Below are 21,534 nucleotides of genomic sequence, written 5' to 3' on the forward strand. Positions count from 1 at the left end.
ATCAAAGACAATTCCATTTTCCTGACCATTTTCAAGTAAAAACTGCCGGCTACATCAGAAATACTTTACGTGGAAGCAGTCCGTAATCAGGAAAAAAACCGAAAGAAACAGATAAAAGTGGCCACCCCCACGGCTGAGAGGCGATATTAACAAACGAGGTTCTTGGTGCGGAACAAGTGTTTGGACTAACCGCTGTTTCCGATTGGACGTATTTCACTGCGGCACACAACAATTCCTGGAAGAGTTGTCAAAGCGCGTCTTGCGTTAATTACAAGCGGTAGGTACGATTCAGCACATAAAAATGTTAATAACTGACGCTCACTTTAGCAGCATGAGTGGGAATGTAAACCAAGGAGTCGAGATAAAAACGGTACTGCCGATCTGCTACCACTACCGTATTATGTCCCGTGCGGATGTGAATCCGGAAGCTGCATTTAAAACTTTTTTCAACCAGAACTTTATTTACAAACGAAATGGCAATACGAACATGGGGGCAACCATATTACAGAAACAGGAGAAAGGGGAAAAATACGTTTAAGCCTTTTTTCACAAAATATAGTTTCAAGATTTTAAATACAATTTTAAATCGTTTGTGTTTGCTGGGGGTTTTAAATATTTGGATTTATGGACAAAATCTCCTTGGCAAACGGCTCAGCTATTAATTGCTCTCATAGACGGTCCTGGCTGGAAGTACTTGGTATCAGGTAGATAAAGAAATGTACTGTATTGGCCATCCCGGAAATGCACTTTAAGACCACTGGGCGGGCCTTCATTCATTCGTTCGTTCATTCATTCAAGTTTGGAGGGGGTGTAAATGGTAAACGACACACAAAAAAACCAAACAAATCGTAGATGTTTTATTTTCCATAGCGCTTGTTGTGACCCCACCTCCTCCTCTTCATCCTCCTCCTCCCCAAGCGGCCTCCTCCTCTGCTCCAAACGGTTTCAGCTAGGAGAAGAGACCAAATGGGTTTTTGGTTCTGAGCCAGCTTCCAGTCGAATCGGGTCTTGCGATGGTATTGGTTTGTGTGGGAGCGAAGATCAGCAAAAGAGATGATGGATTACTCTAAAGCGCAAATGGTAAGTGTCGACGTCCGCTTGTTTCAAGCAGGACTTCCCACTCGTTAACAAAAGCAGAATGTAAACGCTTCGATCTGCTCGCCAACCTCGTTTTTAAAACACGACACCACTGCCGTTTAGTCCCTTAAATGAAAGCCCAACCGAGAAGGAGTGAGTTATTCATTTGAAATCATTCTATTTACGATTTCGTTGCTTTGTTTATTTATTTAACTCTAAAATGTTAATGCTGATGGCTGAAAGTATGTAACTTTTTCCAAACTGAACACATTTTTATCTATTGGGACTAAAATATCTCAAATATTTGCCCTAATTTTCATTAAATACTTTATTAAAATGGGGGAAAATCTGTATAAATCCCGTGAATGTACAGTGGTATCTTGGTTTTTGTGTTCAAGTCCAAAAGGTCAGAAAATCCTATGAGAATAACAGCACATTTTCACAGAATACTTCTAGTTTTACATGCAGAAAACAACATAAAATTGTTAAATTAAAATGAATTATGTGAATTATGGCATGCCTGCAACATCTACTACTCAACGTAGATGCTAGCATGCAGTTTACCTATTTTTTTCCCACATTGTATAAATCTAAATTCATGATAAATGTGGCACGATGCTTAGCATGCTAACTTTTAGCAAACGCGATAGCATTTCAACTATTTTACTCATGTCAAAATCTTAATTTACACATGATATGGTGTTGGTAAAAATTCACAACAAGTGGCATACCCATCCAAATTTCATCAGGAATTTTTTGTTTCGACAATTGTTGGCCAAGACTGAGGAGTTCAGAGGCAGGAGCTGACATTAGTGGCGCGTTCATATCTACATGTTCTTTCTTTTGTTCAATAGCCCTTGTCACCTTCTTTATAACATTTATTTGGCCCCATGGTGAGTTGTCTTGTAGTCATTGCCAATAATTGTTTAAAAAAAAGAAGCAGACTGCAAAAGAGACAAAGACACCAATGCACGGGATACTTTTTTGGGGCACTCAAAAATTCTGTGGAATTGAGTTTGTTACTCAAGTTTATGTTCAATGGTTGGCAGTATGGTAACATAACGTTCAATCATATGAAATGTGGGGCTAATGACAAGCGGAACACTCAAGCAGTATACAAAAGAAAGATCAGTGGGCACAGTACATATACCCTGAGTAACACCTCATATTCATTCATTCCAGTCATGGTGTTGTGTCTTTTTCAGTCGGGTTTATCTGAGGAGGGCAGCTCAGTGAAATGCCCCCAGTCCAGTCCTGCTAGCGTGAAGCTGGAGGCGTTGATGGAGCACCTCCAGAGACAACAGCAAGCCAAGCACGACATGAACCTCCAAGAGAAACACCTTCAAGCTCATTTCCTCTTTGCTCAACGTGCTGCGGAAGTTGCCAGGGCCCCACCGGGGTCCAGGTCGGACCTTTTTGGCAAAGCAGATGGCCTCTCCCAATTAGCGTTCAACAGCCATCTGAGCAGGATGGATGTGGAGGAGGAGACTGGTGATGAAGATTCAGAAGAAGAATTAGGAGAAGAGGAGGAAAACGGACCGGAAGCCAAGAAGCCTGGACTTGAGCAGCTCCCAGGCGTCCCTTTCAGTGTGTACACTGACCCTCATTCAGCAGCTGGGAAGTCCTCCTCATCTCCTCCTGGAACTGTGAAGCAGGAGGAGAACGAGGTGTTGTCTCCTGTGGGGCCGCCGACCTTCACATCAGGCAATGGTTTCACTGACAGTGCCTATGATGAGCCTTTTAAACAAGTAAGTTACTTCTCTTTTTACACTACCCCCCCCCCCCCACCACCACCACCACTACCACCACCACGCTTGGCTTGTGGCAAAGTGGCCAAAGCCTTGATCATTCTTAATGGCCGCCCCTGGCGGAGAGCTTCTACTTCACTTATTGTCTTGTACCTTCGCCTCCTGTCTGGCTAATTGCTCTTGGCTGTGGTCCAAGCCTGCCTGTGGGTTATTAGATTAGGTTATTATATGATTCATATATTATATGACAAGGTTGAAATGCGATCTATTATTTCTAGCCAGGGGCCTATCGCACCAAACTAGGATTAAGCTGGGATATCTTGGCTATCCGGGCTCTGCTTATGCTCGATCTGGCTGCCTAAAATGGTGGAATATGTTCTGACGCAAGTTACCGTGGAGATCCAGGATCTATATGAGTAGTCCCCAGAAACGTCGCCACTGAAGGTATTCAACAGTAAAGTGATGTTAAAAATGACTAAACATTATTGCATGTATTGACAGTCTTACCCTGAATGTACATCAACCGTTTCGGCTGTTGTGACTTGGCCAATTTAAAATAGAAGCCAGTGCATGACGCACTGCTACGTCCGTGCGACGTTACAAGTCTGGTGAGAATTTGGTTTTAGGCTTCTTAAAATTCCTAATGCAACGTGCAGCATAGTAAAAACACCAATATAAATCAAATCTTCCAGATGAAAGTAATTATTAGTAGTACTTGTTTGTTTGAAGACTTCACAGCTAGGAGACCAGGGTTCAATTCCACCCTCGGCCATCTCTGTGTGGAGTTTGCATGTTCTCCCCGTGCATGCGTGGGTTTTCTCCGGGTACTCCGGTTTCCTCCCACATTCCAAAAACATGCTAGGTTAATTAGCCACTCCAAATTGTCCATAGGTATGAATGTGAGTGTGAATGGTTGTTTGTCTATATGTGCCCTGTGATTGGCTGGCCACCAGTCCAGGGTGTACCCCGCCTCTCGCCCGAATACAGCTGGGATAGGCTCCAGCATGCGCCCGACCCTCGTAAGGAAAAGCAATAGAAAATTAATGAATGAACGATTTGTTGGCATGATGCACACAGAGCAAGGAACAACTTGCTTTGTCTGCTGACACTCTGAGGCAAGGCAGTAATCTTGAGTGCTACGCACTAATTGTTTTTGCATTTTTATATACGTACCACCTATGGCAATTGACGTAACCCTGTGGGTACACGTACCCCACTTTGGGAACCAGTGACGTAAGAAAAGTCTTAGAATCTGAGGAAAAATGACATGTTAGCCTTAGGATGTTTTGCAACTACGGACCCTGGTCTCCCTCCAAATAAGATATAGCATATAGCATATGGTCTTCTATGGCTGTGTGTCAACTTGCCAGTTATAGGCATTGTAGTATTTTCTTCAAATCATCTCCCCAAGTGAATCAGTTCTACTTTTTTGACCTGTAAATGTTGTTACAATGTAGTATTCTCGTGTTAAATGATGACAAAGTTTCAGATAATGAGGTGTGCGCATTTGGAAGTGAGCTGTGAAAGAAGTTCGGAATGGCTCTGTACGCTTAGTTTCAGTGAGTTTTTGTCAAACGCTGGCTCACTGTGACATCACAAGGAGTCAGGCTTCCTTATATGGGCACGCGCTGGAGGCCAGATACGCTCTAGGACTGCACAGCTCTGCTTTGCTTTGTTTACGGTTGTTAGTGATGGCTCCCAGGAAGTCTTACTGCGAGGCAAGCTCAGGCAGAAGTGGTTGGAGTTAGTGACTAGTGGCAAGAGAAAAATATTTTCATTTGTCAACAGCATTTCACACGGGACTGTTTGTGTGAACATTCATTCATTCATTCATTCATTTTCTACCGCTGCCAAACTGTTGCTGAAGCCAGTAGCAGCGCTCTCTCGCCGGGAAAGGTGCATTAATGTCGGACACATTATACGCCTGTGAGTCCATGGCGGTAAGGAGAACCACAGCTTTGGTCAGGAGAAGCCATTTATTATTCATTTATCATCAAAATTGGAAAGTTGGATCTGGCAGTAGTCCGACCGTACGGTACTTAAAGTGCTTGGGAGTGTGACCAATCACAGCGGAGTGAGCGTGCTCGGAGGCAGGTCGTGGATGGAATAAATTAAAATCGAGCCTTTTGGAAATCCAAGGAAATACAGCTGGAATAGGTGCAGATTCTGGAAGATCTAGGAAACAACTCAATGAGCATAAAAGCTTCATCCTCTTATTGTGATACATCCCAAAAGTATCCTGATACATGCTAAGGTACACATCGCCCGCCAATAAATCGGAGGTAAACGTCAGGAAGGTTCGGAGGGCAGGAGTGAGTCATATGTCAAAAATAAAAAATTTTATGGCCGTAAAATTTTGCCACCATTTATCCCCTTCCTCTATTTGAATTCCAACCGCTGGAGTTAGTCCCTCCTTGTCAACCGCGGTGTGCAAATTAAAACACAGTCTATGGCTTGTTAACCAAAGTTGAGCTAATAGGTTGTGCCATCCCTTGCCCGGGCCCCCACGTCAATACAATACATTCTGATTAATGCCGCCTGCAGCCAGAGGGGCCACCAAGTTAATGCCTCCCAGCATGTAACTGGAAAGTTTACTTTCTGTACAGTATGGGGTTAGTGAAGCAGAAGTGTTTTTTCAGGCCATGTGGGGGCACGTTCCTTGGAAGCGTCATGCTCACACTGAATGAATACAGAGGAAGGTTTGCATACTTTTTATATACCGGGTCCTCCAATCATATTTTGAGGCCGGATTGAACGTGGAAGCAGGTATATTTGTAGTAGGGGTACAAGAGTACCAGTGACATCGGAGGATATAACATGTTGTTTAATAAACGCTCTCGGTTAGAGCAGCACTTTCTGTGCAAGGTTATGACGCCATGGCAGAGGAGTCCGATCGCAGTGAGGGGGAACTACCGCTGTAGCTACAGAGCCTAATATCCAACGTCCAACACAAAATGAACGAACACCGCGGACATGTCTGCACATTGGCGTGGCCTTTTCTTCTTCGGGAGTCGAGTGGCAACCAGCTTTGAGGTGCATCACCGTACCTAGCATGGTGGCGTTTGGCCCAGAATCACGAATGTTATACAGCAACTGGTTCGGCCTGATTTTGTGGCGGAAGCTGATTTTATGTGATCATCAAATTGCAACTGATCGGCAGCCGATCCCGACCCTGAAGATCGGATCATCGGGACATCCCTACGAAGAAGTATTTGAAGATTTTTTTTTACCAAAGTGAAGTATATTTTTCTGTTTGTTGTTTTTTGGGTTATCCTCAACCTCTCACACAGAAGTGATATTTCGGGTGCCCTGAAACGCTATCTTTTGAAAACGGGTTCCAGAGTGGGAAAATCTGACAACACTGGCTCGTCATTTCCGTGTATAAGAGCAGTGACCCACGACCACCATGTCACATGACCAGAAGTCAGCTTTGACGACAATCCACCATAATATCTGAATATCCGTCAGAATATATATCGCTTGGCGTTGTGTTGTCTGTTCACGGTGCCACGTGTGCCTTGTGTATGACATCCTTTTCAGACAGCGATCCACTTCCGTCAGGAAGCAAGTGTTTACTAATTCGGGACAGTGTAGACGCACATTTTTTTTAAACCCATCAAAAAAAAAATGTTAAGAGCGTTTTTTTGGACAGGGCCATGAAGAGGACCTATTTTTTTCAGGGTCTTCTATAGAGTCGCTACACACAATAACCCGCACAGAAAGCTTTCTAGATCTTCCAGAATTTGCACCTATTCCAACTTTACATCCTTGGATCTATTGCCTCCTGACCAAATAATCTATGTCATATTTCTCCTCCCACCGAGCTCACTCTGTAGTGATTGGTTACACTCACGGTCCACTTTTACTGAGTGCAGGCAATCAGCCCACATAAGGAAGTCCGGGTTGCCTTGACATTAGTAGAACTAAAAAAAAAACGGTTGTAAAACATAGCATTCAGACCAACCCAAACATCATTACCTGACGTGCTGACGTCGTTTCACACGAGAATACAACATTACAACATTATAACAACATTCCAAAAAGTGGAAAAGCATTATAGGTCCCCTTTACAAAAATGCCATAGAAGACATAGAAGACACCAGCCATGAACGTCGCCACACCAAACACTGTGCCAAGTCTCAATGCTTGATGAAAAGCATTAACAGTGAAGCGCAATTTGTAGGTTTTTCTAACAATAGCCACGTTTACATGAGGAGTTTTTCTCTTTCCAAATGGAATCTTTCCCAATTACTTTTCCGAAAACAATGGTATCCATGGAAAGGAATATTCTAATCTCTGGTCTACATGCGCCGCTATAATCAATCAGAATAGTCAATGGGGCATGCCCAGTAAAACGTCAACATCAACATCACGTGATACCGACTTCCCCGAGTTTTTCTTCCACTTGTTGGAATAACTCCGTATTGCCAGTTTTTCCTTCATTCAGTCTTGAAATTAGTTTGGATCAAAAACAAACTTTCCGCAACAGTCCAGTGCCGATTGCTGGCCTCCATTTTTAAAAGTGAAGAATGTCTGGATCTGCGTGTTACGTCATATCTGAGTATGCTCTGAAAGAACGCACCCGGGATCAATTTAAACAGGAAAAGATCTAATTCAATCTTGCTAATATTTTATAATTAAACTCAGGACATGTTTTATATAGATTTATATTTTCTTTTTTAATAAAAGTGGACTTATGAATGGTGTATAGAAGGGTTTAGATTCTGTTCCACAGATGGCGCTAATGCACACCAAAGCTGCTTGCCAACCGCCAATAAACAACAGAAGAAGAAGAACGCACCCTGACAACTTCCCGTTTGAGCGGGTACAAGATACCGCAATCAGATTGGGGAAAGGAATATTCCACTCCTGTGAATCCGATTATATGTTCATTGGGATTGGCACTTTTTGGGAATGAGATGTATACAAAGGTTAGATTCTTTCCGTTTGAGCAAATAAACCGAATGTAATTGGAATATTTGGGTCCATGTATACGTGGTTAATGGCACATTTATCTGGATTATCACATATCACACAGCCCAGTGAATGGAATGGTGTAGCGCAGGGATATAGGGCTATCTGAATAAATAATGCAGAAGAATAGTTCTTGGGAGTCTGAAGTGGTGTGAATGAGACACAGAAACACAGGTGCTTTGCAGGAACAAAATGACAAACAAAGGAGGATCACAGCAATCTTGGTCAAGTAGCTGGTATAACAGTTTGACGAGTCTCTGGGGTAATGGTGGCTTTAGGAACTCCACTCTAGAGGAATGGTCCTCCATCCTTGAGTCCACTCGCCACAGAGTCAAAAGGAAAGACGGTCCTATCCCTTCGCTGCCAGTTCTGAAGGCTTCCTTTGCTTGGTGTAGGACCAAAGCCGTCTAAAAGAACCTGACCGCAAAGTTGTTTTCTTTAGGTTTGATTTCAAAAGGAGGGTTGTGAGCATGCCGCTTGTTGCCTGCACCTGCTGGCCCTTTATTGCTTCATTGCAGCACAGACAGCGAATCAGGAGGGGATCTCACGTCAGCTGACCAAGTCATATGACCGCTCCTCATTGGGGTCATGGCATGACATGGGTTACAATGGCGCTGCATGTCATTTAGTTGTCACCTAGCAACACTAAATGGCACTGTTAGTCATATGCATGTAATCAATACATAATGGCCACTGCAGTCCTTCCTCCACTTGAAATGAAATGAATGCACGTTGTACACCGTTCAAGGTATACAAGGAGTCATGTCAAATGATGTTTCACAAGGACTATATGTGAGGTGTGGGATTTGATAACTGATATTCATTTCCTGCTATGGTTTCTGAGAAGCTCCACCATTTCGCTTAACTTTAGTGTATTCATTGTTGAAAGAAACGTCTGTCTGATTCCCCATGCGGGACGACCATTGTTCACGCTCTGTGTGCGGCCTCACTGTAAAGCCTCACCGACGCCTTCGGAAAGGGGGTTAAGGGGACCCCCCACTGGCTTGGCGACGGGCCAGATAAATGATCTTGACTTGTATGGAGATAATTTGATTTGAATTAAAAATTTTCCTCCCCCTGCTGGCATATTGTGTACGCCATGTTTTCGCTTTTGCTCTACTGGAGCACTTGAATGATTTTTGTAATGAAGCCCTTTGCAATCAATTAAAAGTACCATGTGTACATATATCACATTGAGAATGCATCACAGAGGGTTTATTTCCAAGTACTAACAAATAGAGTATTGAGGGAGACAAAAGAACGCCTTTGCTGACCTACATACTGAATACTATCAGCATTCCCAGGGCTGTATGTGTGAAAGCTCTGTGAGCAATTAACTGCAGACTCTTTTGTTAATAGATCCACAGTAGGTCTCGCTTGCTCATCAATAAGGGGGGAAGGGTTTTATTTCCATGTGATGCTGAAAAGACTGGGATGTTTATACCGTCACATCAATAGGGGAGCTTGGGGGAGTCGAGGGCCCTTTTATTAGAAATTCTAAGCTGACCTATTGCATGTTTCAAACGCTGTGCCGCCCGCTCCAGAGTTAGGTTTGTGGGTGATGGTGTCGTTGAGGCAATGTAGTCAATAATATATCACAGCGTTGGGGCCGTTCTGGGACAAATATGGCCCTGTCCATACAAAAAATACAATTTTTTGATGATTTTTTCAAGGCACACATAGTGTATTGTGTTCTAGGGCTACATAAACATGGAACCGACCAAAAGAAAGATTAGACTCTCGAGTTCAGGGGTCTAAAACACGCGGCCCGCAAGCCAAATGTGGACACTAGTTTGAGGCCCCCGCCTTGATATGAAAGTTTAATGTTAGTGCGGCCCGCGCAAGTTTGATATGGATGCTGTATGGTATCATGTACCCAGAAAAAATTATTACGTTTGATTCATGTTCATGTTAAAGGTTAAATAACTGTTAATAGTTATCCTCCCTATCCGTGTGGAAGTGGTAAGTTTTTGGCTATTTAAGTTTAAAGGAAATAACTTGAAGGCTACCGTTTAGGTCGCTAGCTCTCTAGTTTGCGAGTTAGCATGTGTCTCAAGACCCTGCAGTTGCGCAATATGTTGTAAATAAAAAGAGTATAAATGTGACTATAGTCGTGTCTTGTCATGTCTACAGGGCTCTAATAATGCTTTGTTCATTTTAATCTGAAAAAATAATTTGTCTACCCACCAACTATATGTGGTTTCTTAAGTTTTTATTATTTGCCGTTTTATTGCTATTATTATATTTATTTATTTATTCCTGATTGATTGTTTTTTTTATTATTGATTTGTTTATTTATTTTTCATCTTATTTTGTGTAGAAAAATAAAAAGTAAGATATTTGAGAACAGTGGAATGTTTTATCAGAGCTTTTCTCGTAGAAAATTGAAACCAAAGCAAAGTTTATTCATTTTTCTGTTTTTAATAAATGCGTTAAAAATTTTTTTTTTTGGAAAACTTGATGCGGCCCAGTCTCGCCAAGACCCTAGCTCCAGTGGCCCCCAAGTAAATTGAGTTTGAGACCCCTGCTCTAGTTTGTTTCTACATTTTCCGTTCTTTAGCAATCAGCAGTAAAACATAAGTAAGTTTCAACAAAATATCAGTTTTCAACAAAAAAGGGAGGAAAAATGGCTTTTTGTGAAGCCGACATAAATGTCGAAGAAGTTTAATAATTCATAATGTAATTTATAACTTCATGTAATAGTTAAAAATGTTTAAAGGTCTGTTGGAATTCATGTTTTTATAAGATTTTGTATACGTTGTTAAAAAGTGTACTTCCCCTTTAAGAGCGCATAGAGCAAATATACTTCCTGTTTCACATTTAGCCGTCAGTTAGCACTTGAGAGTTAGAAGGCATACGGTTTTCTTACCTCTTTCATCTATTTTCTATTTCTAACTATTGTGCTAGCCAGCTATTTTGTTTGTATTCTAAGAAAAAAAAGGTGGATATTTTTTACATTTTTTCGTTACAAACCAAACAGATTTGTGGCGCTACAGCTAGCTACGGACACGGCCTGTGGAGAGGCTGATGTGTAAGCCAAAGCTAAATGCTCTCAAGCTAATCAAACCTCTACAGTAGCCATATATATTAAGCCAAGATATAAAAAAACAGGTCTGCCATAATCAACAACAAAAATTGTTGTTTTTATGTGAAAATAACCATTTATTTACAAATATAACACCATGAACTATGTACAATTTTCATAGCCAGGTCTGGAATCAATAACCAAGAGGCAGGATTACTGTATTGGTTATTTGGTAGTACACCACATGCTATGAAAATGTTTTATTGTCATGTAAGATCTCTGAAAATATACCAAAAATCTGCGAGTACCCGCTGTTAGTCAGTTTTACAGATGCGTGTTGTTTCTACTCTGTGCTTGTAATGTAAACTAAGCATACTAGTAAATAATGCCTCCTGGAGTGTGAAGAGGCTGCCGTTAGCGGTGTTTTCACTGTAAACATGAGGAGAGTTGCCGTTTATAGCCAACATTTTATGTGTGTTTTGGTTCTCATGCGTTTTATAGCTGAGTGGGTAAAATGCTGTTACGAATCCGCCATATCAATCATGGTTTTGAAAACAGAAAAATTGTTAATATTGCAATTAGAGAAGTAACCAAAACAATCCTTTACTGTTAGTCCTCAGGCTACAAGCAACGGCATTCACACTGTACACAAAACACATATGAAATATCATCATTTAACGATGAAATTCTAATAAAGAGAGAAGCACTTGGAAGTGGGATACATGGGCAAAGCCAGGGTGTCCAAAGTGTGGCCCGAGGGGGCCTGTGAAAGAGGCAAGAATTATTTCACATTTGTATCATCTCGCTAGCCTGCATGTGTGCTGACAATAACATCTCAGCAGGCTTTTCCACGCGGTTGCATACACACACTGGACTCCACTCACATTTTAACCTTCAACTGTCACACTGCGGGGGCCAAAACCTGTCACATTAAGCAACCTCACCACAATGGAGCCTTTTCCCTCATCTCCCTCCAAGTTAAGTCATGTATTATGTACACAACACACAGGGCAGCAGTACAGGCACACTCTATGTGGCGGGGAGGAGTACAAAACAACACAAATGCTTCCAAATGTAAACTTGCTTGAATAAATGTGCTCCCTTCTCACTGTATTGATAGAGAGCTCCCATCTGGGCTGAGGAGAGCGATGGAGGAAGAGGACGAGCAGAACCTTCCAGGGACTTTGCAAAGGTCAGCCGATTCTTAAATTGGATGTTTGTTCCTGTCAAAGTTTCACACAATACATAAAAACACATAAACAATGACATAGCTATAATCTATGTATGTTTTACTGTGTGTCGAACATCTTTCCCAGCGACTAGCTAGTTCGCTGCTACTGCACTGCTTACAGTAACACCAAGTAGCTGTCCTCTGCCATGCCTGCCATTAACTAGCAGCTCATAACTCAAATTTTAGCTTGCAGTTCAAAGCAAAAAATCAGCCGAGAGGCGATTTGCATGTATAAAACCTTGTTATTTGGGAAACACGTATAAATAACAATAAAAAAATACTGGCAGTGCTGGCGATATTTGTATGGTCATATCACCTCGTACTTCAGTATGTGACAAAAAATAAATAAAAATACAAAAAATTATAATAATTAAAAAAAGCAAACAAAAAAATAATTTATATTAGAAAGGCAGGAAGTGAACAAATGTAACAGTTAGTGATTGTAAAAGTACCAGATGGAGGGGTAGGATTTAATAAGCTTTGCTTCTCCTACTCCTTTTGGACATGTGGAAGTGGGAACTGATTATGGGATGCACTCAATTGTAATCTGATGCATGTTCATATGGTAGACATACTCAGAAAAAATAAGACATTGAAGGCATAAACAAGAGTTTTGCTATAATTGTGTTCCGGTAACGTGGAAAGGAAGTGATGTTGTTGGTTAAAATTTCTAATTTTGACACCAAAAAAATGCAAATGAGCTTTTTTCTTCTGCTTTGTAGCTTTATGAACTGGACAGCGACCCACAGCGGAAGGAGTTTCTTGATGAACTGTTTGTCTTCATGCAAAAACGAGGTACAACTGTTGTTCTTCCATTATGCTTACTAATACAAACTTTATTTCCTGTTTTGATATTTGGTAGTCCGTGTTCATACTGTATAAAATGCCTTCTCGAAAAAAATCAGACCTCACAAATCGCTCGGCATTATGTTTGTCTCCTGCCGAATCCCTGCGCAGTGTTGCCGCACCATTCTTGCGTATATCATGAAGATGCTCGCATCCCAAATCAACCCCTTCACTGCCGTTCAGTACCATTTTAGACCATTTTGACTTTGATTTTTCAAATTCATTGTGTTTTATGGCTATATGAACATGGACTCTACTAAAAGTAAGAAAAAAATCGGGAAAAAAAGCTTGTTCCTACCTTTTCCTGTTCTTGAGTAATCAGCAGTAGACCATAGGCAATTTTCAGTTCCCAACAAAAAGGGAGGAAAAACATTTTGTGCGTAACTTTCAGTTTGACACTTTTTCTGTGTTGCCCGTCCAATCTTGCATATACGTATAATGAAGATGCTCACGTCCCAAATCCCCAAATCAACCCCTTCGGAGCCGTTCAGTACCATTTTGACTTTGATTTTTCAAGCCACACACAATATTTTGTTCTATGGCTATATAAACGTGGACTCAACTAAAAGAAAGAAAAATAATAATAAAAAAAGCTTGTTTTCTACCTTTTTCCATTTTTGAATAGTAGAGCATAGGTAAGTTTTAGGAAAGTAACAGTTCTCAACAAAAAGGGAGGAAAAACATTTTGTGCATAACTTTCAGTTTGTCACTTTTTGGCTTTTGTGACAGCTCAAGTACTGCAACATATACAAACAATTTATGTTTTACATCAAAATAACAGTATATTTACAACTATAACACCATTAACTATTTACAATTTACTATTTACAATTTCACATTTGGAACTAAACTGGAACAAAATTTTGGCCTACAAGACATAACTTTCCGCATGCTACATTTCTCCATGCTCTCTCACTTGTTCTCACCTTGCTGTCCATCTTGTCAATTGCACTTCTGCCACCTTGTGGCCGTGTTTATGGCTTAAAACTGCATGAAACCTGACCTCTTTTACTCTTTTTGCTCTTCTAAATCTGTCTTTGGGATTGAATGTTCAGGTCTTTGGTATTGAATAAGTTAATAGGCAGTCAGACATGAATATTATGAGCAAATCTTCTCTTTTCAAAGAAGCGCATTCCTGTTTGTACAACGCCTAGGAATCAGTATTGCTGTCATTTGTGTTTCCTTTAGGAACCCCCGTGAATCGCATTCCCATCATGGCCAAACAAGTGCTGGACCTGTACAAGCTCTACAAGCTTGTGACAGAGAAGGGAGGCCTGGTGGAAGTCATCAATAAGAAGATTTGGCGGGAGATCACCAGAGGCCTCAACCTCCCAACGTCTATAACCAGTGCAGCTTTTACTCTGCGCACACAGTACGTGTCTCCGCTATCAAAATAGACGCAATCATGCTTTTCTTTATTTAGCAACAGAGTATTTATACCCAAACAGCTCAGAAATCATTGTAAGGGTGTCTTTGTGACCCAGCTCTACAATAACAGTACAACCCCCTTTTCGCAGTACAGTATAACCTCTGTTAGCGTGTTTTTTGGTTAACGCCAAAATGTTGTGTGGCTGCTGGATGTTTATAGTATCTAAGTGTTTTCTTTTTGAAAAGAGGAAGAGACCGCTTATGCTTTTTTCACCTTTCTGACCTATAAATGTAGTTAGAATGTAGTATTCTGGTGTTAAACAATGCCAAAGTTTCAGATCATGAGGGTTGCACATTTGGAAGTGAGCCCTGAAAGAAGTTTGGGATGGCTCAAATGCTCTGTTTCAAAAGGTGTGGTAAAGCTGCCCCTTTGTGATGTCACAGAGGGGCGGGTTTCCTTATATGGTGTGGCTGTAAGCCAGATAAGCCCTCTGCCCTCCCCCAAGCTCTGCTCCGCTGTTTATGTTAATAGACTCGTTTGGGAAAGCCACATTTGTTTACAAATCCTACGGCGCCCCCATCAGGCACAAATGGTTGGGGTTCCTGATTTGAATACGTGGGTGGAATACATTAAGACAAGATTGTTTTCACAGGAACCATCAAATCCAAAGAAATAAAGCTGAATAGGTGCAGATTCTAGAAGAAGTAGAAAGCATTCTGTGCAGGTTGTTGTGTGTAGCTGCTCTATAGGACTCCACAACTCAATACAAAGGGACGAAAAATTAGCATAATAAGACAAAAAAGACAAAAATGGGCAAGCAAGTGCAGAGAAGGAGATAGTTCTGCTTTTTGCAATGTTCATTTCTCTGATTACCGCGATGAAGGAACACCTTTACAAAATGCGTTTGGCTTGAATGTTTTTTACTGTATCAAACATTGTTTATTGTAAACTTGTCAAGTTTACTTTTGTACATATTTTTTAGGTACATGAAATACCTATATCCCTTTGAGTGCGAAAAGAAGGGTCTGAGCTCTCCAGGCGAGCTGCAGGCTGCCATCGACAGTAACCGCAGAGAAGGTCGGCGTCCCAGCTACACCAACACCCTGTACCGCTACTCGGCATCTCCAAACTCTGCCCCACACACGCTGCATCCCTCACCCACGATGCAGACCCCCACATCCGGGCACAGCACCTCCAGTCGGTCAGTTAGCCCAACTGGGAAGAAAAACGCAGGTACGAAAAGCGTTCCCTCTGATGCTCTTCAATTCATCGTTGCTGTTATTTTAAATTCATGCTTCCTGCGTTGCTCAGATGAAACCTCAACTCCGCTCATCCCCCCCCGGCTTCCCGTGGCCCGAGCCCTGGGGCAGAACCATCATCAGCATTTGGTTCAAGCTGCCACTCTGGAGCATCTCAGAGAGAGGCTGGAGCGGGGAGTAGGGGGCGCTGTCGCAGACGGTCCAGAGAAGAAGATGATGCGTCTGGCTGAGGAGCAGCAGCGTCTTGTGCATCAGGCGCTCCAGCAAAACCTGCTGGCCATGGCGTCCCACTTCAACCCCATGAACTTCAAAGTCAACAACAGTCGTGGTGGGTGTGTCACTAATATATCACTGATGGAGTTCCAGGAAGCAGTCATTGCATGGACATGTCTTCTGTATTTCACAGAGGGCACAGATTTGGCCCCGAGTTTCTCCACTCCGCATGGAGCAGCCAGTATTAGCGTGTCTGTCGAGGTCAACGGCACCATGTACTCTGGTAAGATCTTCACCTTGCATTCACCACGGGTGCACGACAAAGACTCGTCTTTCACTGACTGATGGGTGCTTGACAAAGACTCCAGCAAGTTTTACTGACTCACAAGTTCTCTCCAAAGAGTCTAGTTTCACTGTCTCGGGTACTCGTCAAAGTCTTGACTTTCAATGACTCAGGTACTCGTCAAATTCTCGACTTTCACTGACTCGGGTATTGGTCAAAATATCAGTATCACTGACTCGGTTACTCGTCAAAGTCTCGACTTTCACTGACTCGGTTATTCGTCAGAGTCTCGACTTTCACTGACTCGGGTACTAGTCAAAATCTCAGTTTCACTGACTCGGTTACTTGTCAAAGTTTTGACTCTGACTGATTCAGTTACTCGTCAGAGTCTCGACTTTCACTGACAAGGGTGCTCGTCAAAGTCTCGACTTTCACTGACTCGGGTACTCGTCAAAGTCTCGACTTTCACTGACTCGGGTACTCGTCAAAGTCTCGACTTTCACTGACTCGGGTGCTCGTCAAAGTCTCGACTTTCACTGACTCGGGTGCTCGTCAAAGTCTCGACTTTCACTGACTCGGGTACTAGTCAAAGTCTCAGTTTCACTGACTTGGTTACTCGTCAAAGTTTTGACTTTCACTGACTCGGGTACTCGTCAGAGCCTAGACTGTCACTGACTTGGGTGCTCGTCAAAGTCTCGACTTTCACTGACTCACAGATGCCTGAAGACAACTTGCATTTCACTGACTCATGGGTGCTTGACAAAGACTCCAGCAAGTTTTACTGACTCACAAGTTTTCTCCAAAGACTCGACTTTGACTGACTCGGGTACTCGTCAGAGTCTCGACTTTGACTGACTCGGGTACTCGTCAGAGTCTCGACTTTGACTGACTCGGGTACTCGTCAGCGTCTCAGTTTCACTGACTCAGGTACTCATCAGCGTCTCAGTTTCACTGACTTGGGTACTCGTCAAAGTCTCGAGTTTCACTGACTCGGGTACTAGTCAAAGTCTCAGTTTCACTGACTTGGTTACTCGTCAAAGTTTTGACTTTCACTGACTCGGGTACTCGTCAGAGCCTAGACTGTCACTGACTTGGGTGCCCGTCAAAGTCTCGACTTTCACTGACTCACAGATGCCTGAAGACAACTTGCATTTCACTGACTCATGGGTGCTTGACAAAGACTCCAGCAAGTTTTACTGACTCACAAGTTTTCTCCAAAGACTCGACTTTGACTGACTCGGGTACTCGTCAGAGTCTCGACTTTGACTGACTCGGGTACTCGTCAGAGTCTCGACTTTGACTGACTCGGGTACTCGTCAGCGTCTCAGTTTCACTGACTCAGGTACTCATCAGCGTCTCAGTTTCACTGACTTGGGTACTCGTCAAAGTCTCGAGTTTCACTGACTCGGGTACTAGTCAAAGTCTCAGTTTCACTGACTTGGTTACTCGTCAAAGTTTTGACTTTCACTGACTCGGGTACTCGTCAGAGCCTAGACTGTCACTGACTTGGGTGCCCGTCAAAGTCTCGACTTTCACTGACTCACAGATGCCTGAAGACAACTTGCATTTCACTGACTCATGGGTGCTTGACAAAGACTCCAGCAAGTTTTACTGACTCACAAGTTTTCTCCAAAGACTCGACTTTGACTGACTCGGGTACTCGTCAGAGTCTCGACTTTGACTGACTCGGGTACTCGTCAGAGTCTCGACTTTGACTGACTCGGGTACTCGTCAGAGTCTCGACTTTGACTGACTCGGGTACTCGTCAGCGTCTCAGTTTCACTGACTCGGGTACTCATCAGCGTCTCAGTTTCACTGACTTGGGTACTCGTCAAAGTCTCGAGTTTCACTGACTCGGGTACTCGTCAAAGTCTCGAGTTTCACTGACTCGGGTACTCGTCAAAGTCTCGACTTTCACTGACTTGGGTACTCGTCAAAGTCTCGACTTTCACTGACTTGGGTACTCGTCAAAGTCTCGACTTTCACTGACTCGGGTACTCGTCAGAGTCTCGACTGTCACTGACTCTAGTACTCCTCAGAGTCTCGACTTTCATTGACTCGGGTACTCGTCAAAGTCTCATGGTTCACTGACTCATGGGTGCTTTATGAAGACTTGAGTTTTACCGACTCATGATGCTCCACAAAGAATGGGCTTGTACTGACCTGCGGGTACTCGACAAAGAGTGTAGTTTCACTGAATCACAGGTACTTGACAAAGATTTTTACTGATTTTTACCAAGATTTTTAAAGAGTTTTACCCAGACCGATACCCGTTTGTATTCTGCCGATGATGAAAATGTGCAGTTTTACCATGTGGTTGTCTTTGACAGGAATGCTGTTTGCCCAGAAGTCAGCTGCCCCAGTGGTGTCGCAGGCTGGAACTCCAGCAGCAACAGGTGGTTTTAGTGCCTTCTCCTCCTCCCACAGCCCCTCCTCCTCTTCCTCCACCTCCTCAAAGGGACCCCATTAATTCAAAGGCAGGGCTTTTTTGAACCTGTCATTGAGCTGTATACTTTATCTTAGCTCTCTCGTCACTCATTAGTTGTTTGGAATATGTCTGCTTCTACCTTTCCAAGCATAGATCTGTCACTAGTTTCATTTAAATTAATATTGGCAAGACAATGGTGGGGATGTGTGTGCACGTGTGTGTGTGCATGTGGCCTCGAAAACGTGTTAATCTTTGATGTAAGCTTTGTGGAATCCTTCTTGGAAGTTTTTTAGCGCAGGGGTGTCCAAAATGCATACTGGGGGCCATCGGTGGCACATGGTTTTTTTTCTAAATTGGCCTGCAGTACAAAAAAACAAAAAATGAGAAATTAGCCGTCATTTTTACAAGAATAAAGTCAAACTATTAAATGTTAAATGTTGTAATTTTTACAAGAATCAAGTGGAAGCCCGTTTTCACAAAAAAAGTTAGCCCAATGGTAAGTCAATGGTAAATTATGAGATAAAATTATGGGATAAGAAAGTCGAAATTATCCATCCATCTATTTTCTATGCTGCTTATCCTCACTAGGGTCGCAGGTGTATGCTGGAGCCTATCCTAGCTGTCTTCGGGCGAGAGGTGGGCACATATAGACAATAATAAATAAAGACATAATTATGAGATACAAAGTCATAATTATGAGATAAAAGTCACAATTAGGAGTGAAAAAGTCAAAATAGTGAGAGAAAAAGTCATAATTAAGAGAAAAAAATTCAAAATTATGAGCCAAAAAGTCAAAAGTGAAGATAAAAAGTCTAAATTATAAGACAAAAAGTCAAAATTATGCATTAAAAAGCTGAAATTATGAGAGAAAAGTCAAACTTATGAGAGAAAAAGTCATAATTATGAGAAAAAGTCAAAATTATGCAATAAAAAGCTCAAATTATGAGCTAAAATCATAATTGACACAAAAAGTCTCAATTATGAGAGAAAAAGTCATAATTATGAGAGAAATAGTCGAAATGATGAGAGAAAAAGTCAAAATTGTGCAATAAAAAGATGAAATTATGACAAAAGGTCAAAATTATGAGAAGAAACGCAATTATGAGATAAAAAGTAGAAATTCTTAGATTAAAAAAGTAAAAATTAGGAGATTAAAAAGTAAAAATTAGGAGATTAAAATGTAAAAATCAGGAGATAAAGTCAAGATTTTTAGAGAAAAAGTCAGAATTATGCAATAAAAAGCTGAAATTATGGGATAAAAGGTCCTAATCCGCACTAGTGTCAAATAAATAAAGACATAATTATGTCATAATTATGACTTTTCATAATTTTTTTCGCAATTTTTCAATTTCACTCTTCATAATTTTGATTTTTTTTTATCTAATAATTATGACTTTCTTATCTCATAATTTAGAATTTTTATTTCATAATTATGACTCTTTATCTCATAATTTCAACTTTTATCTCATAATTATGACATTCTTATCTCATAATTTTGACTTTTTCTCTCTAAATTATGACTTAGCATTGGGATACATTTTTTTTCAAGTTGCGGAAATGAGCTTCCATCCAAAACAGTTGAAATATTGAAGAAAAACTGAAAACGTATGGGAATAAAGTCATAATATTACAAGAAGGAAATACACATGTTGAAATATTTTGAAAATGAAAAAGAGAAACAGCAAAAGCAGGAAAAAAGAACATGGGCCCTTGATGGAAACGGGTTGGACACCCCTGCCTTGGTGCTGGTCCATAGAAACACAGCACTGCCAAAGTGAATGAAGACCAAAAAAGCCTTAGCGGTGACCTACTTCTGTTTGGATGATATCAAATAGCGTACATTGAATCCCTGCATATTTGCTTATAATCTCCACAGCTCCAATCAGTTTGATATTTATGACTTGCTCAGTCACAGCACAACCAAAAATGACATAATACAACAAGTAACATGAGGAGCATGCAATGTAACCGCACTACACAGATTGCGTAGGAATCGAAATATACATGCACCGGACTATTTTTTTTAATTCTATGCACTCGGCCCACATTACGTTTGAGATACTTTCCCAGTGAGTTATGTCTTATATCACGTATAATTTCTGCTCTATCATGAGTGTAAAGGGGACTATAGGGGTGTTATTTCATGTCTAATGTGCTCTAATAATGGTAGTTAATCATTTTGAAGGGTCATAAACAGGCTTTCTATGCCGACACTACCAAAATATTCCATTTATTAATCAGGGAATAAGTCGAAAGAAACAAACAATATTGAATGTTACGCATAAATCCATTATTATGTTAAACATTATTATATATTATTTTTTATTAATAATTATACAAAACAAATATTATGTTAAACATAAATTTACTTTCACATCATGGTTGGGTTTGGAACCAATTAGCTGATTAACTGTTATTTTGTACTCATTTATAACCTGCAAGGCATGCTGGGAAGCCCTTGTAACAGGATGTTACCCAGCATGCCTTGTGGGTAGGTTTTTTTCAATGCCCGCATGGTATGTTTGCCACAGTTACATTGAGCATTGCTTTTGGTTGCGCCGTCAGTGAGGGAGGGGGAGGCCTGAGAAGGCGAGATCTACTGTATGTCATGGAACATGGTTGCTGTGAGTGGAGTTTCCATGGCAACTCTCAGGGATTTCATACTTTGAGCTATTGTCACCTCCATCCGTCAGATGGAGCAAACCTTTTGCTTTGACATCACGCTCACATTTTTTTTTTTTTGCTGTTTGCGTAAAGCCGATGGCGTATTTTATTGACCTCATTTGACTTCGGAATATCTGAACTCAGGAATGTCCCACCGGACTCGTACCCGTTCTGTGATGTATGTGATGTATTTTGTAAAGGCGACGAATGTATCGTGACTGACCTCACATTGTGACTGTTGACCACACTGCGCCATTGCTACCTCAACCTTGTAGAGAAATATGCAATAGGTGGAGCAACCATCTACTGGAATGTACTGGAAGTGGACAATCAAGGCTAATTAGAAAGTAAATGTTACTGTAAAACATGATCATGTGGAATAAAATCATCTCATGTGGTGTCAAAATGTTCTTTTCT

At 41.5% G+C, this 21,534-nt stretch overlaps 1 protein-coding gene across 3 annotated transcripts; it reads left to right on the forward strand.

Annotated features, from left to right (window-relative positions):
* Positions 1-103: 103 nt before the first annotated feature.
* Positions 104-21,523, forward strand: LOC131138014 (AT-rich interactive domain-containing protein 3B-like). Of its 3 annotated transcripts, XM_058086550.2 has the most exons (10): positions 294-817; positions 919-1,080; positions 2,283-2,825; positions 11,945-12,016; positions 12,778-12,850; positions 14,090-14,273; positions 15,253-15,503; positions 15,582-15,857; positions 15,936-16,025; positions 18,356-21,523. In XM_058086550.2, exons 2-10 carry the CDS (start codon positions 1,054-1,056, stop codon positions 18,493-18,495), a joined length of 1,656 nt encoding a protein of 551 aa, XP_057942533.2. In that variant the 5' UTR covers positions 294-817; positions 919-1,053; the 3' UTR covers positions 18,496-21,523. The 3 variants fall into 3 exon arrangements, with proteins under 3 accessions (XP_078647814.1, XP_057942533.2, XP_057942531.2); XM_078791688.1 differs by lacking the exons at positions 294-817; positions 919-1,080 and adding an exon at positions 104-277; XM_058086548.2 differs by having other exon boundaries at positions 294-1,080.
* The last annotated feature ends 11 nt before the right edge of the window (positions 21,524-21,534 follow it).

This window comes from Doryrhamphus excisus, linkage group LG6 (genome assembly GCF_037039965.1).
Source record: "Doryrhamphus excisus strain RoL-2023G ecotype Guam linkage group LG6, RoL_Dexc_Guam_v1.1, whole genome shotgun sequence".
NCBI lineage: Eukaryota > Metazoa > Chordata > Actinopteri > Syngnathiformes > Syngnathidae > Doryrhamphus > Doryrhamphus excisus.